Source organism: Plectropomus leopardus, chromosome 10 (genome assembly GCF_026936395.1).
Source record: "Plectropomus leopardus strain MGB_pleo_1.0 chromosome 10, ASM2693639v1, whole genome shotgun sequence".
In the NCBI taxonomy this organism is placed as follows: Eukaryota; Metazoa; Chordata; class Actinopteri; order Perciformes; family Serranidae; genus Plectropomus; species Plectropomus leopardus.
The window spans coordinates 31,307,114-31,332,707 of record NC_142185.1 but is presented as its reverse complement, the minus strand read 5'-3'; the positions used below and the strand labels follow the sequence as shown (position 1 = coordinate 31,332,707).

At 40.5% G+C, this 25,594-nt stretch overlaps 2 protein-coding genes across 5 annotated transcripts in view; both read left to right on the top strand.

Moving 5' to 3' along the window:
* Positions 1-25,204, top strand: part of wars2 (tryptophanyl tRNA synthetase 2, mitochondrial) — an 81,870-nt gene extending 56,666 nt beyond the window's left edge. For all 4 annotated transcript variants that reach the window (XM_088083580.1, XM_088083579.1, XM_088083577.1 and 1 more), the window contains 5 exons: positions 10,379-10,639; positions 13,739-13,819; positions 15,693-15,775; positions 18,328-18,446; positions 22,951-25,204. In XM_088083580.1, the coding sequence (XP_087939706.1) occupies positions 10,379-10,639; positions 13,739-13,819; positions 15,693-15,775; positions 18,328-18,446; positions 22,951-23,399 (993 nt within the window). In that variant the 3' untranslated portion in view covers positions 23,400-25,204. The remainder of the gene's footprint in view (positions 1-10,378; positions 10,640-13,738; positions 13,820-15,692; positions 15,776-18,327; positions 18,447-22,950) is intronic.
* tbx15 (T-box transcription factor 15) overlaps positions 24,892-25,594 on the top strand; it is a 55,026-nt gene continuing 54,323 nt past the window's right edge. The window contains exon 1 of the mRNA XM_042494737.2: positions 24,892-25,030. The gene's annotated coding sequence lies outside the window, so the exon portion shown is untranslated. The remainder of the gene's footprint in view (positions 25,031-25,594) is intronic.

Sequence of the window (25,594 nt, the reverse complement as noted above, 5' to 3'; positions counted from 1 at the left end):
TGGATTGTGTTTCTGGCACTTGAAGCAAACAGGAATGTTTGCTCTGAACGCCTGCTTCATGATATTTTGAAATAATTGTTTGTTACTGTTACTAAATTAATATTTTCCTTGTTTTTGTTTCAAAATCATTGAGATTTAGCGTTCACTCTGAAGATTTTGATAACAGCCCAGTCGCCAAAAGAAAATTTTGGCATTGTATGTTTCTGCAAATGGGTGATACATTTGTGAGTTTTCTAGGTGTCATGTCAGCATCTCTAAAGTGATGCAGTATATTAGCTGACTTAGACATCAAGAGGCTGAGGGTACGGTGGATGGTGTGACACCTTGGCGAGCTGCAGACCACTATCTAGAAAGATCAAAAACTGTGATGCCAGAGGCTTCTCAGTAGCTGTGTTTCCAGGGGGATTTGCCACAAAAAGCGGATGTTTTAAATCAAAAACATAATCTTCTCTTTACCATGACTAAGTGGTTTTTGTGCTTAAACCTGGCTACATTTTAACCACAGCCTGGTCAAACAACCTGGTCTTACTCTCAACTCTTGGTTTGTGGCCCTTGGCGTAAGATATCCACGCACAGTGGCACCCTTTTTACAAAATCACATTTTTACTATGCGAGCATGCCATTGTATAAACAGTAAGAAATTCACATAGGGTGGGTGAAAGGAGAGCTGGAAAGGTCAACAAACACCTGGACTTTCACCAGGGAGGCCGCTGTTAATGTCCAGTGTTAAACCAAAAGTTAGTTGAGTTGTTTTAATAACAATGTAGTGCACTAGTATGTGTAGCGTGCTACACTAGTGATGTATGTTTGTGACGTGGAGTGACGTTGGTAAGAAACATGCTTACTTTAAGTCAAACTAAGCCAAGATTTTTTCTAAACCTAACCACATGCTTTTATGCCTAAACTGGGGGAAGTAAACTTAAATATGAACTTTTTTTTACCTATGTTCTAAGTTTGTTTTGAAATTGAATGCACTTAAAAGTGGAAGCTGTACATTTCCTGTGAAAATTAAACTTTATGCATGTTATAAGAAACTGACAGCCATTCTTTAAATGCCCAAAACAGACATGCAGTTACCTAGAGCGTCATAGTCTAACGTTTAGACCCAGTGGCTGAGCGCCAGTATTTGATGAGCTGGTAGTGCGTATGTGTTGTGTTGAACGTGAATAAACCGAGTTTTCACATATCTTCTACATAATTACGCACAAATGTAACATATGCATTTGCACAAACGTACAATGCCAACATTTGTTCTCGCCATTGGGCTGTTTGAACTTTTTGGTAAGATCGCCTGTCATGATTCATACTCTTCTGGAGCTTTTAATCAAAACATGCACAGACTAGAGAGTTTTTACAAGTATGGATGTTAAAATTTCCATCCTTTTCACTGAGCACTTCAACTTTTCAATTTTTAACAACACGGACAGGAAGTCTAAAGTAATCGAAGAACTAGTTCCTAAAGCAGTTTTAGTGAGTGGTTTTATTGTGGGCCTTTAGTGTCACATTGTGTAAAGTTTGTACTTAATTGCGTTGACTGTCTTATTGCATGTTATTACATCAGCAGGTAATATGATACCGTAGTCGATGCAATATCAGCCATCAGTATTTGTCACTTTCCAGAAACTTGAAAAGTCCTTAAACGTTTAGTTTCTAATGAGCCAGATTACAGCTTCCTGTCCTGAGTAGGCACTGCCCCTCCTGGTTGTCTCCCCCCAGGCTGCATTGAAGTCTGCTTCCTTCAGAAGCTGCAGCCTGTTAGTGCTGCAGGCTGGAGGCTGCCTCCCCTGCCTGGTTATTTTTGGAGCACCGTCGGACCCTGTCTGCGGGGAGTGCTGTTTTTGAAGGGCCTCCAGTCCCATTAATCAGCCGAGGGACCCCACGGTGCGAGCGGGCCCCGAGCCCTGGCCCGCCACACTGCAGCGTTCTGTTCCTGTACCCCCGCTCTCCGCACAGTGTGAAACGCAGAGGAACCTCATCAATCTCACCTGTCCCACACGTCAACCGCAGATTTAATCAAACGCTCCTTTTGGGCCTTCTCCTCCACTCCCCCTCCAACACACTCACTGCGAGGGAAAAAAAGAAAAAAATCCAGACTGGGCTATAGTCACACTCTTATTCTTATTTATTATATTTTTTGACTACACGACCGTCTCTGTCACTTTAAAAAAAAATCTCCTTCTTTATCCAAAACAACATTTCTTCATTTTGTTGCCTGTGTATGTTTATATGCGTTCATGTGTGTGTATGTTTTCTCTGTGGTCATATGCACTTTGTTTCAAGCTGTGGTGTGTGTTCCCACTTTGGCTAAACACACACACACACACACACACACACACACACACACACACACACACACACACACACACACACTCTGTTAGGGATAAAGGGGGGTAATACACCAAATCCCATTTCCTCTTTGATACCTCACTGAAGTGCCGCTCTGTTGGTCGCCAGCGTTAACAGGTCCCAAAGTGAGAGAAAGACAGAGATTAAGAAAGATAGGGGGGAAGGTGTGTCAAGGTGCATTTCAGCATGATGCCGGTGTTAATGGGTTGGCGTGGGGCGCCCAGGACAGAAAAGAACACTGGACCCTGTGTGTCGGACGCCCAGCTGGAGGGCCGCGGAAAATCCTCCATCTGCCGGCCCATCTCGCTGCAGCCACGGTCGGATCTGGAGCTCGTCCCCCGGCCCACAAAGAGCTGATGGTAATTCACAGCGGGAAAAAGGCGATGCCCCCAGAGGTGGATTTTGAGATGTGTTGAAATTGGCGCGGTAAAATGGTGGTGACTGTCGGGCCCCGCTCATCAGCGCCTTGGTGAGAGAGATGTCAGTGGGCCACTCCGGGACTCCCAGGCTCTGATATGATGTATGAGCCTCTGAAAAGCAGCCCAGAACAGATCTGAGAAGAGAAATCCACTGTTTTTGCGAGTCCTAGCTCAACCAAAACCATGGCTGTGATTAATTACACTGTGCGGAGCGAGACTGTAGACCTGGACGTGCTGGAAGCTGCAACTGCTCAATAATATTAATGACCGATCTTAAGTTCAAGTTCTTTATGGTCAGATACGAAAACCATCTCAGTGAGGAAGTCATTGGCAATGAAGTCTTAGTTCTCAGGCTTCCTCTAAAAATGTTCAGTAAATAATATATAAAAAATAAAATCACATCAGTAAAATTTTATTAGTCTTAAGACATAAAATAGTGCAGCAGCTAAAATATAGGGAAAAAATATAATAGGCCTACGTAAAGTAAAATACTGTTGTAGACAGGTGGCTCATTTCACTGCTGTTTACTACAATTTGTTCCATTTGGTCCAGTTACATTTCAAAAGTCCAGATGAGCTGCACAATTAAATAAGTTCATTCCCATTCAAGGTAGCAAAGCGCTCAACAGGAAGTAGCTGTTCGGCGCGCAAAAGTCTGTGGAGCACTTGCTCTATAGATACAACAATGCAAAAGATTCAGGTAATTTAACAAAGAAGTCAAAGTTTTTTTGGCTTCATGCACCACTGAGCAACTTTCATGGGTATGAGCAGAGCCCTACCCCAGTGCTTTATCCAATACTCTATATACATCCTTGCACTCACCTCCCTATGCTCTAATAATATTCTTTCATTTTTAGGTCTCTTCGCTTTCCTTAATGTCATTCAGTAGAATACCCTTTCTGGGGCCATAGACTAAGTTAGGGAGTCCTATTCCTTTAAGGCTGTTTTTCTGTGTGTGTGTGTGTGTGTGTCTGTTTGTGTTTGTGTTTGTATTTGTGTGTGTGTGTGTCTGTGTCTGTGTGTGTCAGACAGACAGACAGACAGACAGACAGACAGACAGACAGAGACAGATTTGCAGGTACATACATATCTAGCAGCTTCAATGATGCTACTTGAGGTGCACACATCTGTGAATCTATATTTTGGTTTACTAGGAGGCATCCATTTTTTGCCCGTATAGAAAGGTTTAGTGTGACTTAATTCAGCCTTCAAGATCATGTTGAAGGTTGAAACCATCTGAATGCACGGCTAAATCTGGCAAAGAGACTTCTGTGTGACACAAGACCAAACTGGTTTTTGCATCTGGTCCCGGTACAATTTGTCATCGTCACACATTCTTCTGTGAGGATGTTGCGCTCACTAGAATGACAAATCCAACATTTGTCATAGCGTTCCCACAATGAAGTGCTTCCAGCACACTCTCTGTCTTTGGAGAAAAAAAAGGAATGGTGTTTCCATGGAATCTTGGAGCGAGATTTTCTCTGGAAATGTGGGAAAAATCAGCGTTAACTCCAAAAGAAGAAGACGTCTATTTGTTCTCAAATGAAGTGAATCAGCTGACTATTGTTTTCCATTTAATAATGACGCTTGTGCAAAAGATCTGGTCATGCTACTTTGATGGGCTTTTTTCTTTCCACCAGTGTTGATCTTTGATGTGAGCTGTCAAAGTCATATGGACGGACACCTTCACAGCTTAACTGATGTTGATGTAGGCAAAGACCATGACACGTGCGGACATACGTCTATGTTTGCATACGACCTCTCTCCCGACGGAGATTACCACACACATACACACACGGACAAATGAACACGTATTCCCGGAAAGGTGCTGCAAGTGTGAAAACATGGCCTTTTAGTGTATGTAACCTTCTAGCTGTTGGCGTTAATGTCACACACACATGGTGTGTAATGCATTCAACATATGGCAGATGTGAATGAAGAAGGCTTTCGTCACCTTAGCGACGATGTAATACAACAGCGTCGTGCCTGTCAGAGTTAAATATGAGGAAAGAACAACCAGCGTTCTCCGCGTCTGTTACGTATCATCAACAGGCATCCAACAACGTGTGAGACGGAGATGGAGAGAAAGGACGTCATGAGGCAATAGGGGCAGCAGATGATGCTTCTCACGAGTGCTTTACTCTTTTATCCAACTGTCATCTAACAAAAGAGGAAAGTATTTTGTTTGCATTGATCTCGGTTGTAAGCTGAGGACTGAGTCCTGCCTTTCTGTTGCTCAGATTTTTGCCTAAAAACTTTTCCTTCAGGTCAGTAAAATGTGCTTTTTTAGCCATGCTACCCACCTGACTCAACTGATAGCAATGTCATTGTCACCTGGTTGGTCAGCGGGAGGTCCAACACGTTGGTCCAGACTCAAATATCTCAACTTCTATTGCATGGATTGCCATTAATTTTGGTCTAGATTCCCAGATGAGGACACATAATGACTTTGGTCATCCCCTTACTTTTTGTCTGGTGCCACTAGGAGATTTATATTTAAAGATTTGAGTGATATGTCTTGATTACTGTCAGATAGATTGCTAACACCTAAATTTAAAAATTCATTGTTCTTTGAAAGTGCACTTGCACTGTTATATGCATACATATGCTTGCAAAGCATATAACAAGTCCAGCTTAACAAAACAGCTAGTGTGGCTGTAGACCCTTAGACCCGTTTGGGGTTAAGGTCGGTCTGGGATGCATGTGGCCACACATTTTTTGTTGTGTAAATGCTAACGCGTTCTGATGTGTACCTGACGAGGACTTCGTCATCAGTGGAGGACGTGGTGATTGTTTCGGTGAAAGCACGATAACACTATACCGTTGCTAACAGCGATATCTCCAGCTGTACCAACACGACCGCTAACGTGACGAGAGTGTGGATACAATAACTGTATGCAGGGTCTGATCAACATGTGTGATGCATCAATGTGTCTCTTCTTTCTTCTTGTTTGGATCACTGAAACACATCTTAAAACCAACAGTTGTGTTAAAGGTTAATTCAACATTGAGTAAAGGTACAGAAAACTGCTTCTGAACAGGATGATACGTTGAATTGTGTTGCACCTCTGGCCACGATCTCGTCAGTGAGGCTGCAGCAGGTGTTCATCCATCAAAGGCAAAACACCTGTTGTGACACCACCGAGAGGGGCGTGGCTAAAAGACTGCTTTAATTATTTCAACCCAAAGACAACAGTAGTTCTCCTCCCTCAACTCGACTTTATTCATTTCGCAGCTTAAACACAAAGCAGTTGGTTTAACATGTTCAGTGCAGACAGAAATAAAACAATGGATATCAATTACAGTGTAAAAACAAAAGTTAAGTATAAGCACCATAGATTTCAAGTGTTTTTTTCTGTCTGCCACATTTTAACCCCCTATTTTATGATGATTTCAGGTCTTTATTAAGGTGTTTAAATCTGATTACAAGTTTTTTATACAATATAACTGCTTGAAGCATATTTGATGTATCTTACCTGATGTTTTAAAAGCCAAACCTCCAGCATATGAAGCAAAACACTTTGAGTGTGTGAATGCTGAAATGAATTCACTTGCGCAGGTTTAATATGGTCCGTGGCCAGAGTATGCCAGATGATAGTATTTCATTACTGTTGGCTTTGCAGTACAGTATTCATTACAAACATTAATTGCTTTACAACATTCGCTGTCTCTTCTGTCATCATGCGGCAGTTGATTTACATCTTTATGTAACCTACTTTCACCTCCAACAGCCAGAGAGGCGCATGTTTAGAGACACTTTCCTCCGACCAACAGTAACACGAAGGTGTCTGGCTGAAGCAGCGTTATGCGTGATAGCGCGATTGCCCGGTGGCTAGTTAGCCGCGGTATTGACTCTCATTTGACACTCGATTGGCTCAAATGACACCATTACCATGTCTGCATGGCTAATGGCTTCCCCTGGGGGCCGGAGCAGAGGGGGAACATGCGTTTGGCGTGTCAGCTCGAGGTGAGAACACACATGAGCCAGACTTGGGGCCCCGTCCGCACCAAAATCAATCCTGACACCTCTTAAGAGGCTCTCAGCATCAATGGCACTCCAGTGCAATTACCCTGTCGGTAATGACATAAGCACCCAGTTCCTTCCTGCCTCTCTCTCGCCGGGCAGCGACCGGCTCCCTCAGGCCAGTAGATGGAGACTTTGCGGACCACGCCGGCCTCAGAACAGTTGTTATTCGATCCCTCAGGGCTGAGAGATGGAGAAACCGTGGGCCACGCTGGTGAGAGAGCAGCTGTTATCTGATCTCAGAGGCTGTGCTGAGTCTGTCCCTCAGTCAGATTGAATGTGATGTAGCTCAGCTAGCTGTCAGGATAACCGATGTCTCAGCAGCGGCTGAAGAGGATATCCTCTGAAAGCTTCAGGTTTTAATGATTAGTTATGATAACCTTGAAGAGAGCAGCCGGGGAACATATGATCACCGGTCAGATTTGAGGTGATAACACAGAGATCCCGTGGGTTTTGGGAGGGAGCGTTTTAAAACGGGCTCCTCTGTCCAGCTGTTGCTGTTTACAACCCGTCCGCACTCCTGAAACAAACTTGACCTCATTAGAATCGTATGTCGTTTTCTTAACAAGTGATTAAACTAATAATTATAATATCACCCTCAGACAGCTTCTGTATAGATCACCATGACTTTTGGTCAGACATTCATGTCCATCTCAGGATGGATTTTGGTTGTCATCTAACTTTTCATTTAGCACCATCATCAGCTCAAATCTTTATTTGTCTAATACTTTTGTTTATAACCAAATACCTGCACACCAAAGACGTTGCAAAATAGCCTTGGCTGTACCTCAGGTTTTGTGCAAAATAGTAAAAGTTAACAAGCAAAACTAAAATTGTGAATGTGGTTAACATTATACTTGCTAAATTTTAGCATGTCAGCATTTCAGCGTTGGGTGCATGTTTGCATGCCAATCTTAGCATTTAGTTAAAGCCCTGTCGTGTCTCAGAGCTGCTTGCACGGCTGAAGACTCTTTTTAAAGTTATTATGTTCTTTGCTATTTCATGTCAGATATATAATGTTACAATATCAGATTCTTGGCTATAAGCACACTGCTACATTTAGCTACATGCTAACATCAGAGAAACATGTCATCTTTTTGCTGATGTTGTTAATGTTATCTCTGATTTTGGATCATATGCCTACTGTGACATGTCTGATTGTGTTCAGAAGCTTTTATAGGTGATAATTTTACTGTAGAAAGTGCCACTTTTCTCCACAGCAAGTTTTTGCTGTGATCATTTTCCAGAGATGTAAAGTCTTCACTAAAATGGTATTTGGCAGTGAAGTCTTAAACTCATGGGCATATTGTCTCCAATACTTTTAGCAACACACCTACAACAACACAGTCTGTTGCATTTTTTAAATGTGCTATTTTCAGTCCTAGCACAGAAGCCCCTGGCACTGCTCGCCCCTCTGTTAACCTGGATTTTTTTTTAAACCTCGTGTGTAATTCTAAACCTTGTGCACGTATTCATGTTATCTCTCCCACATACTCCGCCTCCCCACCCCCACCGTCTCACCTGTGAGTTTGAGCACCCAGCCAAGCCACAATCCGCACCTCTGCCGGGAACAGCACCCCGGCCTCCACAGCGGTCAGGCAAATGTGCGTCACCGAGGCACCAAACACTTTGTCTTTCTGACTGCCCAATAAAAACACAGAGTCCCAGCCTGCGTCTTTGTGTGTTTCTGCTCCGTCAAAGCCCAAATCTACTGTGTAACGGCTTTGGTGAAGAAGCCCTCGATTTTGCATGCCACTGCGGTTTCACGTCTCATGACAGGTGCCGCTCTGCTTGCCCTCTAATTGTATCATGTGGCTCTTGATGCCACAAGCGGTGGTTAGTACTCTTTTCCAGCAGGGGCAATCGAAAGCCAAGGTTCAGTGGTGCGGGCTGATGCCAGGAGAAATGAGGCGGTCTGGCCCGGCCCGGCTCTGCAGAAAGAGAAACACAATGTTTGCCCAGCGATACAAACAAAACGAGTGATCTCCCTCTTTATTCCAGAGGGGGTGAAGAGCCCGCCGCTATTCTTGCTCCAGCTCTGTAAAATAAGCTCTGATGTTGGTGAAATGGTGGGCTGCATATTGTGTGGTATTTCCGTGGTTCTGCCTCCCCCTCCAGTGTCCCTCCCCTGTTGTGGTCACAGAGGCCTTGAAGTCGGCTGGACGGATGTTAATTATTATTGTTGGCCGGTGAGGTGATGCATTCTTTGTGCTGGATGTGTTTGGGAGAGAACAGAGGTGCTAGCCATGGAGTTAGCATCTCAGTAATACAAGTGTGACCGCTGCTGGCCTCCAACCTGCCAATAGTTTAACACTGACACTTCAGTCTCTGCAGGCTTTCTCACCTTTTCACCTTCACCCTCTCTCTCCTAACACCAGTTTCTCCTCCCTGCTACACTTTTTGGAGTTTTTCTTCCGTCAGTTATTGCAACTTCCACACTTATTTCGGTGTAGAATTTTAAATTAACAAATCAAAACTGCATTGTTTCTGAAAATCATTATGGGAACTATTAATTTAAACATAAAACAGGATTTATGTGTCTTTATTTTTATGAATAGCACTAATAAAGGTGTCAGATACAGTTAAACATCTTGACTCTTGTTTAAGTTAAAGGTCCAGTTTTAGGATTTAGGAGAATATATTGGCAGAAATGGTTTCTAACATAATAAGTATGTTTTCTTTAGTGTATAATCCCCTGAAAAATAACAATTGTAGTGTTTTTTTTACCTTAGAATGAGCCATTTATATCTACATAGAGGGGCGTCCTCATCCACAGAGATCACAATGTTGCACTGCCATGTTTCTACAGTAGCCCAGAACGGACAAACCAAACACTGGCTCAAGATAGGGCCATTCATACTTCCACATTAGCCACCATAGTTAGTAGCCACTTCATGATGAGAGTGTTGAAAAATCACCGATAAAACTGTTTTATTCAGTGTTTCAACAATATTTTCATCACCAGGTCTGTTTGTTTTGGAGAGGAAGAGACCTCTGTGGATAATTTAGCTCCTGGTGAAAACCTCCTGAACAGTGAACACTGAAGTTTCAGCTGGTTGTAATCTGTAAACCTCAATGCTAGATGCCACGAAATCCCTCTAATTTTTACACACTTCCATCAAAGGTACACTATGCAGGAATTGTCAGTTACTGTTTGTAACCGGTACCGCCAATGAAAGTGTAGGTGAACATCAACCCCAGATTCACCTCACTTGGCGTTTTGCCTCACTGTATTTTAGAGTTTTTGGTGCTGTGTCTGGGATTTTCGTAGCTTCCTCTTGGTTGCGTGCTGTGTGTGGTTTGGCATCTGGACGCTACTTTTTATAAGTCCGCACTTTCACCTGAGCGCTGTGCCAGTAAACGTCCTAAATACAGCAAAATAAGAATAAAGGCAGAGGGCGGAGTCTGTGCAGATAAATAAAAACTGCTACACACTTCTATTGTGTCATAAGTGATGACTTGAGAGGGATAACTTTGGTATGAGTCTCTATGCATCCTTTATTGAGGAAAAATCCTGCATTGTATATCTTTAATCTTTCAGATCACCTTTAATTGACAAAGTGCAAGTAAATCTATTCTGTCTTCTCCAGGAGTCTCCAGGAGGTGGCCGTGTGTTCTCGGGGATCCAGCCAACCGGGGTGCCCCACCTGGGCAACTACCTGGGTGCCCTGGAGAACTGGGTGTCCCTGCAGAACCAGTATCCTTCAGTGCTCTACAGCATCGTGGACCTGCACTCCATCACACAGCCTCAAGACCCGGAACGACTCAGGACCAACATCCTGGACATGACAGCCAGCCTGCTGGCCTGCGGCATCGACCCCGAGAGGGTGATACTCTTCCAGCAGTCTCAGGTGAGCAGGATGGATGGATGGATTCGAATACATATGTCTGTCTGTCTGTCTGTCTGTCTGTCTGTGTTTTAGAGTTGTTATGCTATTTTTAAACATTTTATTTGGCTTCTTGACAATGAAATAGGTTAATATTATAGCCAATACGCAACTTTAGGTAACAAAATCTGTATCAGGATGACACAAAAATAACAGAGGTATTGATACACAGTGCTAGGCAATATGGCTAAAAATTTGATCATCATAAAAATGTTCTTATCAGTGGATATTAATATTTATCATGCTAAAAGTCAAATCATGATATTTGTATATGTTATGTATTTCGTTTAAGTTTAAAGGCAGAGTTTTTGCTCCAAATCATCCATTAATTGTGGTTTAAACTAATATTTAAGGTCTGAACATCATTTTATAAGTGTTTTAGCTGATGATATAAACAAACAAACTAGCCAAAGAAAAATCTCATCTGTGCACCGTATTTTCTGAAGTTTTACCCCCACAGGATGTAATTTCTGCCATTTCTCAATCAAAACAATATCAAAAGACAGAGTCTGATGGCTTTGTGAAATAGCAAATAAAGTCTATCTGACGTGACTGAGGCAGAAATCATGTTTACAGACAAGATGATGTATGAAAGTTTTATTAACGCTGTATTTAGTCTTGTCCTATTAATCTAATAAAGTAGCCACTTTTTAGTCACATTAACAAGTTCACTATATAGCAACTGTAGCTAAAGTCGATGCATCACAGCTCCACTCTACAGGTGTAAGGATGGATTAATTGTATGGAGGATATATCTATTATTTATTATATTGCTATTGATGAAAATTATATCAAGATAATTATCATTATTGTTTTAGCGCCTAGCCCTATTGAAACATCTTTAGCTGCAGCTGACTTTTTTCTGTGTGCTCATGAATATTTGTGTGTCTCTCTTTCTGTACCTTCTAGTCTCTCTCTAAGTTGGCTATGCAGACAGACAGTCATCTTTGACTGTTTATTTTACAGCTGTCGACTGTAATGTTTACCTGCCAACTTGCCGGCCGACCCCCAAACCGCTTAGTTGATCGCTCCTGATTTTTATCTCCACTGTATACTCTGTGAAATTCACAGGGGCTATAAAAACACACGCACCTATAAAGCAGCATTAAGCCCAGCTTTGGCCACATGAAGGAGGTGAAGAGGATAATAACATCTGCAGCGGATCCACGATTTCACGTTAAAATGTACAGAATCAGAGCAGCTGTTTGGTTCTCTCTTACATACTCTGTGTGTGTGTGTGTGTGTGTGTGTGTGTGTGTGTGTGTGTGTGTGTGTGTGTGTGTGTGTGTGTGTGTGTGTGTGTGTGTGTGTGTGTGTGTGTGTGTGTGTGTGTGTTTTCTGTTCTTGCTCACAAGTTTAGGAGTTGAAGTGTGTGTGTGTTTGTGTGAGAGAAAGAGTGTGAGTCCATCTGTGTTTCTCTGCCCCCTCCTACACACACACACACACACACACACACACACACACACACACTCACAGTCCTATTTTTATTCCCGTTTAGCTTCATGCCACATAACTTGGCAGCGAGGCGACCCTCCTGTTGAACACGCCTGCTCCACATGTAAAAATACAACGACCGCCCAAAGAAAATACTCCACTTCATTGAAGAAAAAAAAGGAACAGATCTGGTGACGAGCTGAAGTCAGAGGTATCAGAAAGGAAGTGATGAATCAGCAGATCTATGAATCCTCTGGGTTTTATATCGATGAGAGAAGTGGATTTACTGCGAGGGGCCAACTGTGAACTCACTATCAGTGTAATGCCCTCATGATCCGTAACATCAGCATATCTCTTGTTGCAGCGCGTTCTTGCCATGCAGCATGAATGGAGGCCTTGTTCTTCCAGAGCTTTTAAATATCGGCGTTTTATTACACTTCAGAACCATATCCATCCCGTCCTGCGCTGTCATCGACATCTGTCCCATCTCCTGTCTGTCGGCAGTGTGTAATGAACACCGGCCCCCTGCATGTTCGCCCGAAATCCTGCTTTATGTCCCCTTTGTCTGCTGTTGACTTCCCACTGAGAAAGAGGGGATGGCAATATAGCCAGTATCCATAAAGTTTAATTTGCAGGATATTTCCTGCACGCACACACACACACACACACACACACACACACACACACACACACACACACACACACAGAGAGAGAGAGAGAGATTTTTTTTCACATTCAGGACAGCCTCCATGAAAGCGGATACATTTATGGAGTTAATTTGCCACGGCCAGATGCACAAGCCACACTACATGCAGGGTGTCTTGAAGTCCTTAAAGTCTTAAATGTCTTTACTTTAAAAAAAAAAAAAATTAAAAGTTTTGAGGTTTTAATCACTGCTGATTCAGGGTCCAGAACTGTATGATGTTGATGTCATTGATTCCCAAAATTTCATACTAATGTGTAAAACAAAGGTGGTGTTGTTGTTTTGATAAATGATTCTTATGTTTGTGTGAGAAAAGCTCATAGCACAAGAGTCAAATTTCCATCCATACGGCCTGTTCTGTCTTTAATATTAACAACATTTCAAAAAAACATTTATAACAAATGGCAAAAAACATCTCAACAGCCACCACCTGAATACACTCTGTTATTATCAGAAAAAATAAATATTAGTCATTTTTGGTTGAAACTTGTCAGTTCTCATAGTGAGCTCAGGTGTCGGCAGGTGCACCTGTGTGTGAGGAGTCAGGTGGACAGACGGGGAGGAGCAGTACTCTTCTCTGCCACTCAGAGGCGCTAAGGAGTCACCCCCCCTCCTGTCTCACAGCCAAACTCATCCATTTATCTGTAATCTGATGATTACTTGATTTCTTCCATTTATCTCCCAAAATTAGTGCTTTTTTATAACCGGTCTAAGTAAAGTTGACCCCTCGTTGTGGGTTGGGTTCCCCTCCTCCACTCTAAACAGGACCAGAATATATGTGAAACCCACACAGCATTTGGGACAGGGGGACACTGTGTGTGTTTGTGTTGGTTTTTTAGCCATTATAACAGATACTTTTTCCCAGACAGTGACGTTAGTGTGTCCCCACCTCTCACCTCTTTCTCACCCCGCCCTCGACCCTGCAGGTGTCCGAGCACGCTGAGCTCTCCTGGATCCTCGGCTGTCTGACCAGCATGCCCCGTCTCCGACATCTGCCGCAGTGGAAGGTTAGACGTTGTTCAGCTGACACTCACACATGCACAGATGCACAAACTGTAATCAGCTGTGTGTGTTATCTTACCTCCTTCTTTCTCTATTTCTGTGCAGCATTTGGAAGTTCGCACTGACTTCATTTGTGAATATATTTAAATGTGATGAAAAAATGACTGTTTTAGGTACCAAATGATCTAATTCTGTTTTCACAAGCCCCCTTTTAACATTTCAAATGTGTGCAATTAACAGAGAATTTCTGCTTTACAAGAAACACCACAAACATCTGTTAAACTTAATATTTATTAAACCACTGTGGTGTACTTGATGAGTATGTTACTACAACTTTATATTTGTATTATCTGTAGATCAATCTATGCTTACCACAGTGTTTTTATTTTAACCACCATAATCACCAAATAATAAAAAAAAAACAAACATAAATGTATAATAAATAAATGTAAAAAAAAAAAAAAAAAGAAAGAAATTCACTTCAGATGTTAAAAGACAAACAATGTTTGAAATCAGTAATTCAATATTTGTCAAGGGACCTTTTCATAAAGTGTCATTTTGATTTCCTCATCGTTGGGATGGAAGATTGAGGGTACGAAAATCCTCAAACAACAAACATCAAAACAAGAACGTATTTAAACTGCAGTGCGTCTCTCACTGTTCTTTTCTGGAGTTACAGTTTCTGCTGGTCGCTTAAAGCTACAGTTGGTAATTTATGAAAACAACTTTTCAAAAAAGATAATGAAGTAACAATCTTGATTCATATTTCATAGTTTGACAGTTCATTAGCAGTGATTGACATGATTTAGGGACTCCTCGGCTCTGATTGGTTGTTGCGAAGCACTATGAGGAGGCGGAGGAATATGGCTTTTTTTCACAGATTACATCTCTCATGTACGGCTTTGTGGATAAAGTGACAGTTTCAAGAAATGAGACTTATTTTCATAAAAGTTACCAACTGCAGCTTTAAAAGATTGTTTGTAATCATTCGGCTGTAGATCACTTACTGAAATTCAAAAGGAGTACAAAAAAAAACCTTATGTGACTAAATGTATTCTTCTTTAAAAATGTATAGACTGTCATTTTGGAGAAGCACTGCCAAATATTATTTTGAACTGACTGATGGATGAGCCCAACTCTGATTCTGTTACTCATTTCGGTCAGATCTGTTTTCAACGAACCGTCTCATCAGCTTGAGATGAAAAGTATTTATTTCAAGTTATTTCAACAAAAACTGGCTTTAAAATTCTGCTCAGATTTCTCAAATGTTTTATCAAACAAACTGCAATCAGAAGACGGCTCATTTTTTTTAGTATCTTGTGATTGTTATTGATGTAATATGTCTATCAAAGGTTGAATCTCCTCTCACTCACTCACTACTTCACGATCACGTTGATTTAATTATCGCCACGTCTGCACTTAACTTCAGTTTAATAGTTGCAAATTAAAATCATTCCCATTTTTCCGCTCCCTCTGAATTTCCGGCATTTCTCCAACATTCCTATTGTCTGTTTTATCGTTTTGTTTCTCTACACCAGAAAACTGTTATAATTACTGTTATTCTCCTTTCGACCACATGCAGCTTTAATACATGTTGGGAGCGAGCGAGCGAGCCAGTTCCTCTCGGTCTCGGTTGCTGCGTAGAAAACACCTTTTGTTTACCCAACACATGAGTTGATCTCAAACATGGTGGAAAAATGAACTCGTCCGCAGCCCGTTTGTCTGAGAATCGATGAGTCGTAAAAGTGAAAATGGCTCTTTCACGGGGGAAGAAAAAGTCAACTTGAGTCAGTCTTTCCCCCGTCCGTTTTTTATCTTTGCTTGTGTTTACTCTTTTCTTTTTCTCAACTTTTTTCTTTTCTTCTATCTTTTACTCAGATGAAGAGCAAACAAAAAAATGAAGGCAGTGTTGGTCTCTACACGTATCCTGTCCTCCAGGCCGCAGATATTCTCCTCTACAAGTGAGTGTGTGTGTGTGTGTGAGTGTGTGAGTGTGTGAGTGTGTGAGTGTGTGAGTGAGTGAGTGAGTGAGTGAGTGTGTGTGTTAGATAGAGTTTGCCATTGCATCTCATAATACTGGATTGAAAATTGTTTCTTTCGCATCATCGACAAAGCTGCTAAGTCTTATAATTTGTTGTTGCCCTGTTTATTTTTATTGCCAAATTCCACACTCTAGTAAATCTGAGCCCCAAAGCCTGTTAAAGAATGTGTTCATTGTTTTTCAACCCAAATTTATGAACATGTTTTGTCCTATCAGTTGGTATATGCTCCTCTTCTTGGAAAGGGTCACACACTGTTCTTTCTGCGTGGTTTTATTTGTCTTGTAGAATAAATAGTTCACAATCATTTTTATTGCAAAAGCCATCTGTGGCCATTCTGTTCAAAAGCAGATTGCTTTTTGTACTTAAATGCAAAACAATTGACTTTTGTACGAAGCTGCAGTATATTCCTGTAAGATCTAAGTTAAAAAAAAATTTAAAAACACATTAACTTTAAGTATTGACAGCTTTTTCTAACAGGAACAGCTAATATTAAAAAAGAAAAGAAAAAGCAGAAAAAAAAGAGAGCAGAGGTGTTATTTCATAGAGCAGATTCATATATTGAGTGACTGTTGTTGAGCTTGTCAACTAAGTTGACTAATTGATTGAGTCTCAAGACTCTGTATTCGCTGCAGTATAATCTTTTTTTCTTTCAAGAAATTTTAAAAATTAAGTTCATCACCCATCTATATATGTTTGTATGTCCTTTTTATATCTTAAGAACTGTTCATCTGATCTACTTCACACATGGCTGGGGACCAAGGATGTGCATTTTTGAATGTGGGGCAATTCGAACACGCAAGTCATTCAATAATAATGAGCTTTAAAAAACAAGCAAACAGCGCTCTGGTCCACAGCGGGGGCGGAGCTTCAGGGCTCTCTCTCCATACGTTTATTTCATGTCGAGATCTGGGCATGTTTTTCTTAGCCATGCTAACTTATTACGCTAATAACGTTATTGTCTGCAAAATACCTCCAGTAATTAAATTACCACTGCTGTACTTTGTAACTGCAGCGACTAATACTCCTATTTAGAAAATAATACTGTTAAGTGCATTTCACTGTTGTTTCTGACAGTGAGTAGCCAGAATTTAGTCGTTTGACGCTCTCACAGAAACACTGGCTCACTGTACTTTTCAGCTTTCCTCTAACTGGTAATGATGGTAGGCTGTTTGCAATGATAAAAGAAGTACTAAAAACATTTTTTTCTCAAGTAAAACTATCTCGACCACACAGTTAGAGTCCTGAATACAAAGTTTTATTTAAAGTGAAGAGTGAAAGTTTTAACTGAACTTGTTCATGGTGGAGACTCCAGTGCTCATAAAATTCTGGATAGTTTAATGAATAATAATGCATTTTTTTCTATTTTGTGAGTGAAGTCTGCATCGGCAACCAATAACAAAGTAGAAGTAAAACTACACAGTAGCATACCATTAAGTTGTATATTTTTTATGTGCTTTGGGAGATTTATCCTCAAAAACATTATTTTGAGGATACACATAAAATAGCAACATACTTAAATATTTTTAATACATAAGCAGCATTATAAATCTCCATCTGTTTGTCTGTCATTGCAAATAGCTTTTATTCATCCAGGTTTTGAATTTTCCTCCTCTGCCCCAATACAAGACATGTAAAACGTTAAAAAAAAGTATGTTTTAAAATTCCACAGCAACATCTTGCAGAAACAATATTCTGTCGCTGTTACTCTCGATAATCCACAACACATGCCAGCTGTTCTCATAGGGACTATTTTCCTCAGTATAAAGATGTGAACAGTGTGCTCTGTGGTTTATTGAGAGAAGAGAAGATGTTGCTTCTGGAGAGAAATATGAGACGAAAAATAGAATTTTATTCACCTCCATCATAGAGACAGATATCACAAAACCTGCACAAATAAAACCAAAACTATCTCCTCTGCATTATGTTTTGGCATGATTTGTGCGAGTCAGCCCTTTAACACTTCTTAATGCATTTTAAACACAGTAAACAAGCTGTTTTACTTGCTTCACTGAATTCTTATAATCAGATTTTAGTGCTGAGAAATTGTCTGATGCAACAACGTGTTGTTTGCTGCTGGTGCGTCAGAAGATTTTGATATGAGCCAAGTTAGTAATCACATCAGTTGGTGGTTAGATTAATTCAGTGATTTCATTTCGCAGTGAAAATTAAAAGCCGAGGCTACATATTTAAAAGCTATCTCCTCAGCTGTTTCTGTTTTATCCTTCAAACAGCCGGAGTCTAATTTCCTGTGAAAAAAGCTAGAGAAACTCATCTCTAATGCACTCTGGATTTTATCAAAGACAATATTAATGGATCGCTTCCTCCCGGGTGACAGTCGCAAAAAACCAACTCTGAAGAGAGCTCCTGCAGTCGCTCCAAAGTGCCTCTAGTTTGCCTGACGTCCCTCTGGTATTTTCCGTACTGTCAGAAACTGAAGAATCTTGGGGGTTTTTTGTGCGTTTGTCTCTCAGGTCCACTCACGTCCCCGTCGGAGAGGATCAGGTCCAGCATTTAGAGCTGGCTCAGGATCTGGCTCGCATCTTCAACCACCGCTACGGAGACATGTTCCCTGAACCCGGCGCCCTGCTCAGTAAGAACACAATCGTACACACACATTTACAGACACGACAGCACACACACACACACACACACACACACACACACACACACACACACACACACACACAGCCACACATTAGGATTAAATCAGATATGTGCTTTTAAAGGCCAGTGACTGAAAATAAAATAAATTTCAGGTATTCAGTAGCTTTCCATTTTGATTTTAATGCACAAAATATTTAGTGATTTCATTTGGATTGAACAAAAACTCTCAAATGACTCATTAATCTTCTCTAAAACACAAAAAAATCAGTTATTATTAGCAGCAGTTTAGATTAGATATCACCCTGTAAATGCTCTTCGACTGTGAATAGAATTTATAGCTCAGTTTTATACTTTTATACCTGGTCTGATGAAAAAGTGTGTCGCTTAAAACGCCACTTTGGCAGTAATTAAATTAAGTATTAATGGAGAATCTACTGTGCGGACTCTGTTCTTTTCATCTAGTGTATTATCCCTTTTCTAGCACCTAGTTTTTGATCGGCAGGATTTATGTGCTTTTGCAAACCTTTTGTAGAATTTCTATATTTTCACATGGAAAAAAGCTTTTTACATTTTACAACTGTAATTGCAAAAGACGTGGGAACTCTTTCTAAAAATGCAGAATGCAAATCTTGTTCAACTTGTGTTCAGTTGAATAGCGTACAAAGAGAAGATCCTTAATGCTCAAACTGATAAACCTTATTGTTGTTTTTTTAACATGCACTTATTCTGAATTTGATGCTGCAACACGTTTCAGAAAGTTTGGGACAGCGGTGTGTTTAACACTGTGTTACATCACTTTTTCCTTTGACAACACTCAGTAAGCATTTTAGAAATTAAGGATACTAATTGTCTAAGTTTTGAAAGTGGAATTTCCTTGTTAAGATTCACAAACCCAGCCCCAAAATCTGCCATATTTGAAGATGGGTCTGTGTGGAAGAATGGGCCAAAATCCATTAGCTTCTTCTTCTTCTTTAAACAAAGAAGCGTGCATTGTGACCAAAGGCTTCTCCAGGTGTTAATACATTTCTGTGTTTCTGCGTTCAATAATTTTCTTTGGTGTCGTTCCACTTGATTGCACAGAATTTGTAGAGATTGAAATGTTTCATTTCTATATCGCTGTAGTTTTTTGAGTTAATACTATAAAATAAAAAGCTTTAGAAATATGTTTAATTAAATAAAAAGAAGTGTTGAATACTTTTTTTCTCCCACTGCATGTTGAAAAAGATTTGCAAACTGTTGTGTTATGTTTTTATTTAGGTTTAACATTGCATCCACCTTTTTTTGGAATTGGAGTTGGAGCTGTGAGTTGTTTATTTTAATGGAGAGAGTGCGATACTGATTTCTGAATCGAACCTCCATCTTCATTTCTGTCCATAACTTAGTTTATTGTCTTAAAATAAGTCAAAAAGCTGTCAGAATATTTCAGCCAGATGAAAAAAACATCAGCTTATTTTGTTTGTTTTCTAGACATGAGGGTCTCTGTTCAGAAACAAGAAATAATTGCTTTGCTAGAATAACCCCCTCCAAAAAAAATTGTAAAATACTTCAAACAAGTTGCTATGCATTGAAAAAAATGTTATATTTACTTTACTGCACTTGACTGAAAGAAATAACATTTCAAGAATTCAATTACAGACAATAATACCTTGTTAGGGAGTTTTTGCAGACGTAGTCACTCTTGCACTCTTTTTATTTTGTCTTCGCCTTTCCATCTGTGGATTTTTTTTCCTGAATGACAAAACTGCAGCTTTAGAGAGAAGCCCCCTGTGTTTAGGTTTGTCAAAAATTACAAGATTGACTCATCGAAGTCAGCAAAAAAGATGGGGGGATTGTCCATATGCGTACAATATTGCCCTTGTGTTTGCTTGCCTGTTTATATTATATTATATTATATTATATATACCAGCATTTTAGCAAATATGAAGCCGGATTAAACAGCCCGGTTTTCCCGGACATTAACCTTTATAAGTATTTTATCACAGTGCCGCTAATAATTGGATTGGATTAAAAATGACCATGATGTTGTTTTTCAAAATTATTTCTGTGACAAAATATCATCAAACAAAAGTAGTCATTGGGAGAGGTCTCCCCGTGACTTGATTTGGAGGCACTGACACCAGTGATTTCTATCATTAAACATCAGTTTCATGTGTTGGAAACATCTGGATGATGATGTAACGTCATCAAAAGTTGTCCAGCAGACAAACTGGAACAAGAAAAAAAAGCAAAGAGACAAATGTCAGCAGCTGCATGTTTTTCAGAGGTCCAATTTTGGTTTACTTCTGTTTTATCTTTTTAATGTTTTCTATTTTTTTCCACTTTTTTTGGACAATTTATGCTTCTCATAGTTAACAAAAGCAGTATAGAGATGACAGGAAACAAGGGAGAGAAGTCAGGATGCAACACAAGATCGTTGTTGGATTTGAACAAATGACGATGGTTTTCGGTCGGCATCTTAACCTCTAATCCTCAGATGTGCCCCTCTGCAAACTTATTCCACGGAGTTCATTTTACAATTGTACATTGTACAATCATTACCTCACATGACAAAATGTGTATTTGCTGTCTGTTGCTAATTTTTGGAAAATGATGAATAAGAAAGCTTTCCTGTTTTCTATTTCCATCCCTCTGAATCATATGTAGAAGGAAATTAAGTAGAGGGAACTGGAATTGCTGACCAAATTCAAGACTTTTTAATTTCTATGAAAAATGATTGTATTTGTAACTGGCTCCAAAGTCCTTGGCTTTGTTTTTTTGTTGTTTTTTTTTTACTATGTTTGCAGCGATTTTGGCCACGTTTCCTTTGCAAAAGAGGAGACGTAGCCAAAATAAAGGTCAAATTTAAAGAAAAAACAACATTGACATCCAAATCACAAATTACGTTTAAGGGAAATATGAGGCCATTTCACACCCAATATGACAATATAACAGTTTTATTTTGAAATGATTACTCTGTGTTTTCCAGTTTTACACACACATGGCTGACATGTTCCCTCCTTTTCATCTCCTTGATTATCGGCATCATAAAAGCACGAGATGGAGTCAGTCATGTGTGCAGCGCAGCTTTGATTAAAGAAATATTTTCCTCCTCTTGTATCAGAATAATAGAGTGATAATAGACTTGGGGGGATGTCCTCGAGATGACTTCAGGGAGGTGTGTGTGTGTGTGTGTGTGTGTGTGTGTGTGTGTGTGTGTGTGTGTGTGTGTGTGTGTGTGTGTGTGTGTGTGTGTGTGTGTGTGTGTGTGTGTGTGTGTGTGTGTGTGTGTGTGTGTGTGTGTGTGTGTGTGTGTGTGTGTGTGTGTGTGTGTGGCTCAGACCAGCCGATCCCATCTTCATTTCTTCTTTTTGGCAAAGCCGAGCTGCCAGTCACCACCTTCCCTTTGAAACAGAACCAGAGACTTTTTAATTTGCCTGAAATACGGACGTCTCGGGGCCGCTAAACAGGATGTAGCACATGGGACGGATGTGGACTTTTAGTTTGGGATAGAAAAAGAGTCAGAGCTTAAAAGATGACAGAAGGACGGGGGTTGATAAATAAGACAGGAGAGGAAATCCGGGCTCCCGTAGTCTGCTCATCACTTCACACCGAGATACGTCTGCTTCACACAGGGACGATTTCACACACACACACACACACACACACACACAACACATCCACACACACACCGGTCAGCAGTAATGAAACTATAATTCTTCGTTTGTTCCTGCTCAAGGAGTCTCCTTCATCATTTTACTTCCGCAGAGAGAAACAAGATTAGACCAGTGCTTCATTCACATCTGAATTGAAGATTTATTTTTTTTAAGGAGAAATTAACCCACTAAAGTCCAGCTGAGGATATTTTAAATAATCTTGAAAAATATTAAAATTTTCCACAGAAATATCTTTGCAGCATCAATAAACAAGTATGTGTGTGATTTTTACACTAAACAGTTACCTTAAATTTATGGACAGAATAAAAGAAAAAAGAAAGAAAAGTGCTCTTTGTTTAAAAATGCCAATACAACTATATATATGTATATATATATTTGTGTGTTTGTGTCTGATTTGCTATGTTGCTAAAAGATCTAAATCTAAAACTATGTTTTGTTTTGTTTTGTTTTGTTTTGTTTTGTTTTGTTTTTTGAAATTGATGTGTCATGTTCTGCTCCACAAATGGACCACAGGTTAGTAAACAGTAGAAATCAGCGCTGAGCCATGTAAATATGTTGCAGTGGATACTTCTGTATTATCTCTCACTTGTTTCGTCTCTCTCTCAAACTGTGTGCAGAATAACTTTGAATCATGTTCAAGTGCTGCTTGTTCTGAGATGGACGGTATTTTGTCGCGGTGCATTATAGCATTGCGCTGGAAAAGTGTGAAAATTAGCGTGTCCAATTTTGCTATGTGTCAAACTCTTCAACTGCTTGATGTCTTATTTTGAAATATTGTCCTTTACATTCTTTTTTTCATCACACTAATGACTTCCTCAATCTGATTTTCTCTGTCAGGCTCCACACGAAAGGTCAAATCCCTCCGTGACCCTACTGCCAAAATGTCCAAATCTGACCCCCAGAAACTTGCGACGATCACCATCACAGACTCTCCCGATGACATCGCGCTCAAGGTCCGCCGTGCCGTCACTGACTTCACCTCAGAGGTCACCTTTGACCCGAAGACGCGGCCCGGCGTGTCTAACCTGGTGACGATCCACGCTGCCATGGCGATGATCAGCGTGGAGGAGGCGGTGTCCCAGGCCCGAGGGATGGACACGGGTGCCTATAAGAACGTCGTCGCTGAGGCTGTGATTCAGAGGCTGACGCCCATCAGGGAGGAGATCGAGAGGCTGAGGTCGGACCCTGCTCACCTGGAGGGAGTGCTGGCTGAGGGGACTCGCAGGGCTCGAGAACTGGCTGCTCCGGTCCTCAGAGACGTCCGACAGAGAGTGGGGCTCTGCTGAGGGGACACATTTAGCCTGCAGGCCTTCCCCTCTGCTGCTGATATCAGATTTTATTCCAAAGACTGTTTACAGCTCCAGGAAATTAAAGGAATGTAACTCATGTGATCATGAAATGTGCTGAAAGCAACATGGAACAGACTCAGCTGCAGAGTAACAGACTACAGACTGACTGACAGAAAGACAGATGACCTTTTATTTAACCTTGTGCAGTTGTCTCGTTGATGTCGGTGAGGGGGCTGTGTCTTGGTAATGTTGGTCTGAACGCGGCCAACATCGTGACTTATTTATTTCATCTTTTGAGTTTTGGCTGTACGTGTTAAATACCAAACAAACTGTCTTTTTAATATTTTTTTCAATATTTTGTCTTGTCCTCAGTGCGAACAGTTCCCAGCCAAAATAATGAAAAGGGTGCTTATTCAAAAAGGTAGCATTTAAGCAGCATTTGATCTCAGTGTTCAAATGCAAGTTCACAGGATGTCTTACCTGTTCACACTGGCAGCTCAGTGTTTGCAAATTTTAATTCGAATGAGATTGGATTCATGAAATCCGCACCAACAAAGACAAACAGGTAGTAACAAAAAATTTAAACAGATGTGTGTAAATAATGCTGGCCTCGCACCAATCAATGAGAGTTTTACCTCAGCTGGTGGACACTCCTGTGATCTCAAACTTTGGTGTGAGGTGGTCATAAAACTCAGTCCGAGCTGTCTTAAATCAATCTTTTTCTCATCGTGATGTTTTGATTTCCCACACATTCGTTTATATCTGTCAGACCATCACAAACAAAACATCTACCGCCACAAATTGATTTAAGTTTTTTAGAGCTATACTGTTCATTAGCAGCGCTAATATACACCGTTTGATTATGCATTGCACAACACTCTCAAAGCGCAGAGCGTACTCTGGGCACAGGCGGAGCAGCAGGATGCTGATGCAGTGAAAGTGAAACTTAACCATTAATTGCGTTAGGTCTAAAAGTCTGCATTCATTCGCCGCTGTAGCTGCTCCTCTAATCCATCGATCTGATCTGATCAGGTCTGACTGGATCGACAGATCAATTATCCACCCTGCAACTCAAATGCCACAAACTGCTGCTGAGGAAAAAAAGAACTCAGAAGAGTTTCGCTGGCACTGTGTTCATTGACACAAAAAAAAGTCTGAATTTGGAAAGGGGCCCAACACGGTAAAAAAAAAACACAGGACATTCGTTGACAAATTTTGAGGTACTTGTACATTTACTCAAGCACAGTACTTGAGTAAATGTAGTAACATTCCACCACTGTTCATGTCATGATGTTGAAAATCTGATCTTCAACACAAATAGAGGTGAGTTACTCCTGTTTGTTTTTGTACTGAAGTTCACTGTGGAGCATCATCTTTAGTGTTCGTTTCCCGTTTACTTGCACTTTTTTTTTCATGCATCACAAATTAGTTTACTGTTGCAAAATCAGTGCACGTCATTCACAGCACACTGGTGGCAGAAAACCATTCATACATGAAGGTCACATAAGTGACTGAATAACTGTCTCATCTGCTGATCTTCTGCTGCTGCAGGGAAACGGTCTCCGGCGCTTCAGGACACGTCATCATGCCTCATGAGGAGTGGAAGAGTCAAAGACTTGAGTTCAGAGGTAAAGACTCAACTCAAGACTCTGAGCACTGACATTAAGGTGATGGAGGGATGTGTAAGTGTGTGTGTGTTGTGGGAATAGTCAGCAGGGAATCCACTTGTTAATGGTGCCTGCTCGTTTCACAGTTTTGTCTTTTGACAAAATAAATGAGAATACATGATTTTTTTATATATATTTTCAGTTAATCCTTTTTTCATTGATAATTTATTCATTAAGATTGATTTTGTTGATTTTTTGAGACACAGATGCATACTCTGTACACAAACTGTTATGTTCACATTGAATGAATCAACACACACACACACACACACACACACACACACACACACTAATTTTTAACACTTTGAGTCATGAAAAGTGTTATATATCCAAGTACTGTACTAAAGTACAATTTTTAGGCATTTACTTGAGCTTACCCTTTTCTGGTACATTTTACTTATACTTCACTACATCTTAGAGGCCAGTGTTATACATTTCACTTCACTGCAATAATTTAATAACTTCTGTGATATAATCAACAAATAATTATGAAATATTAGGATAAAACTATTGATCCCAGGGGCT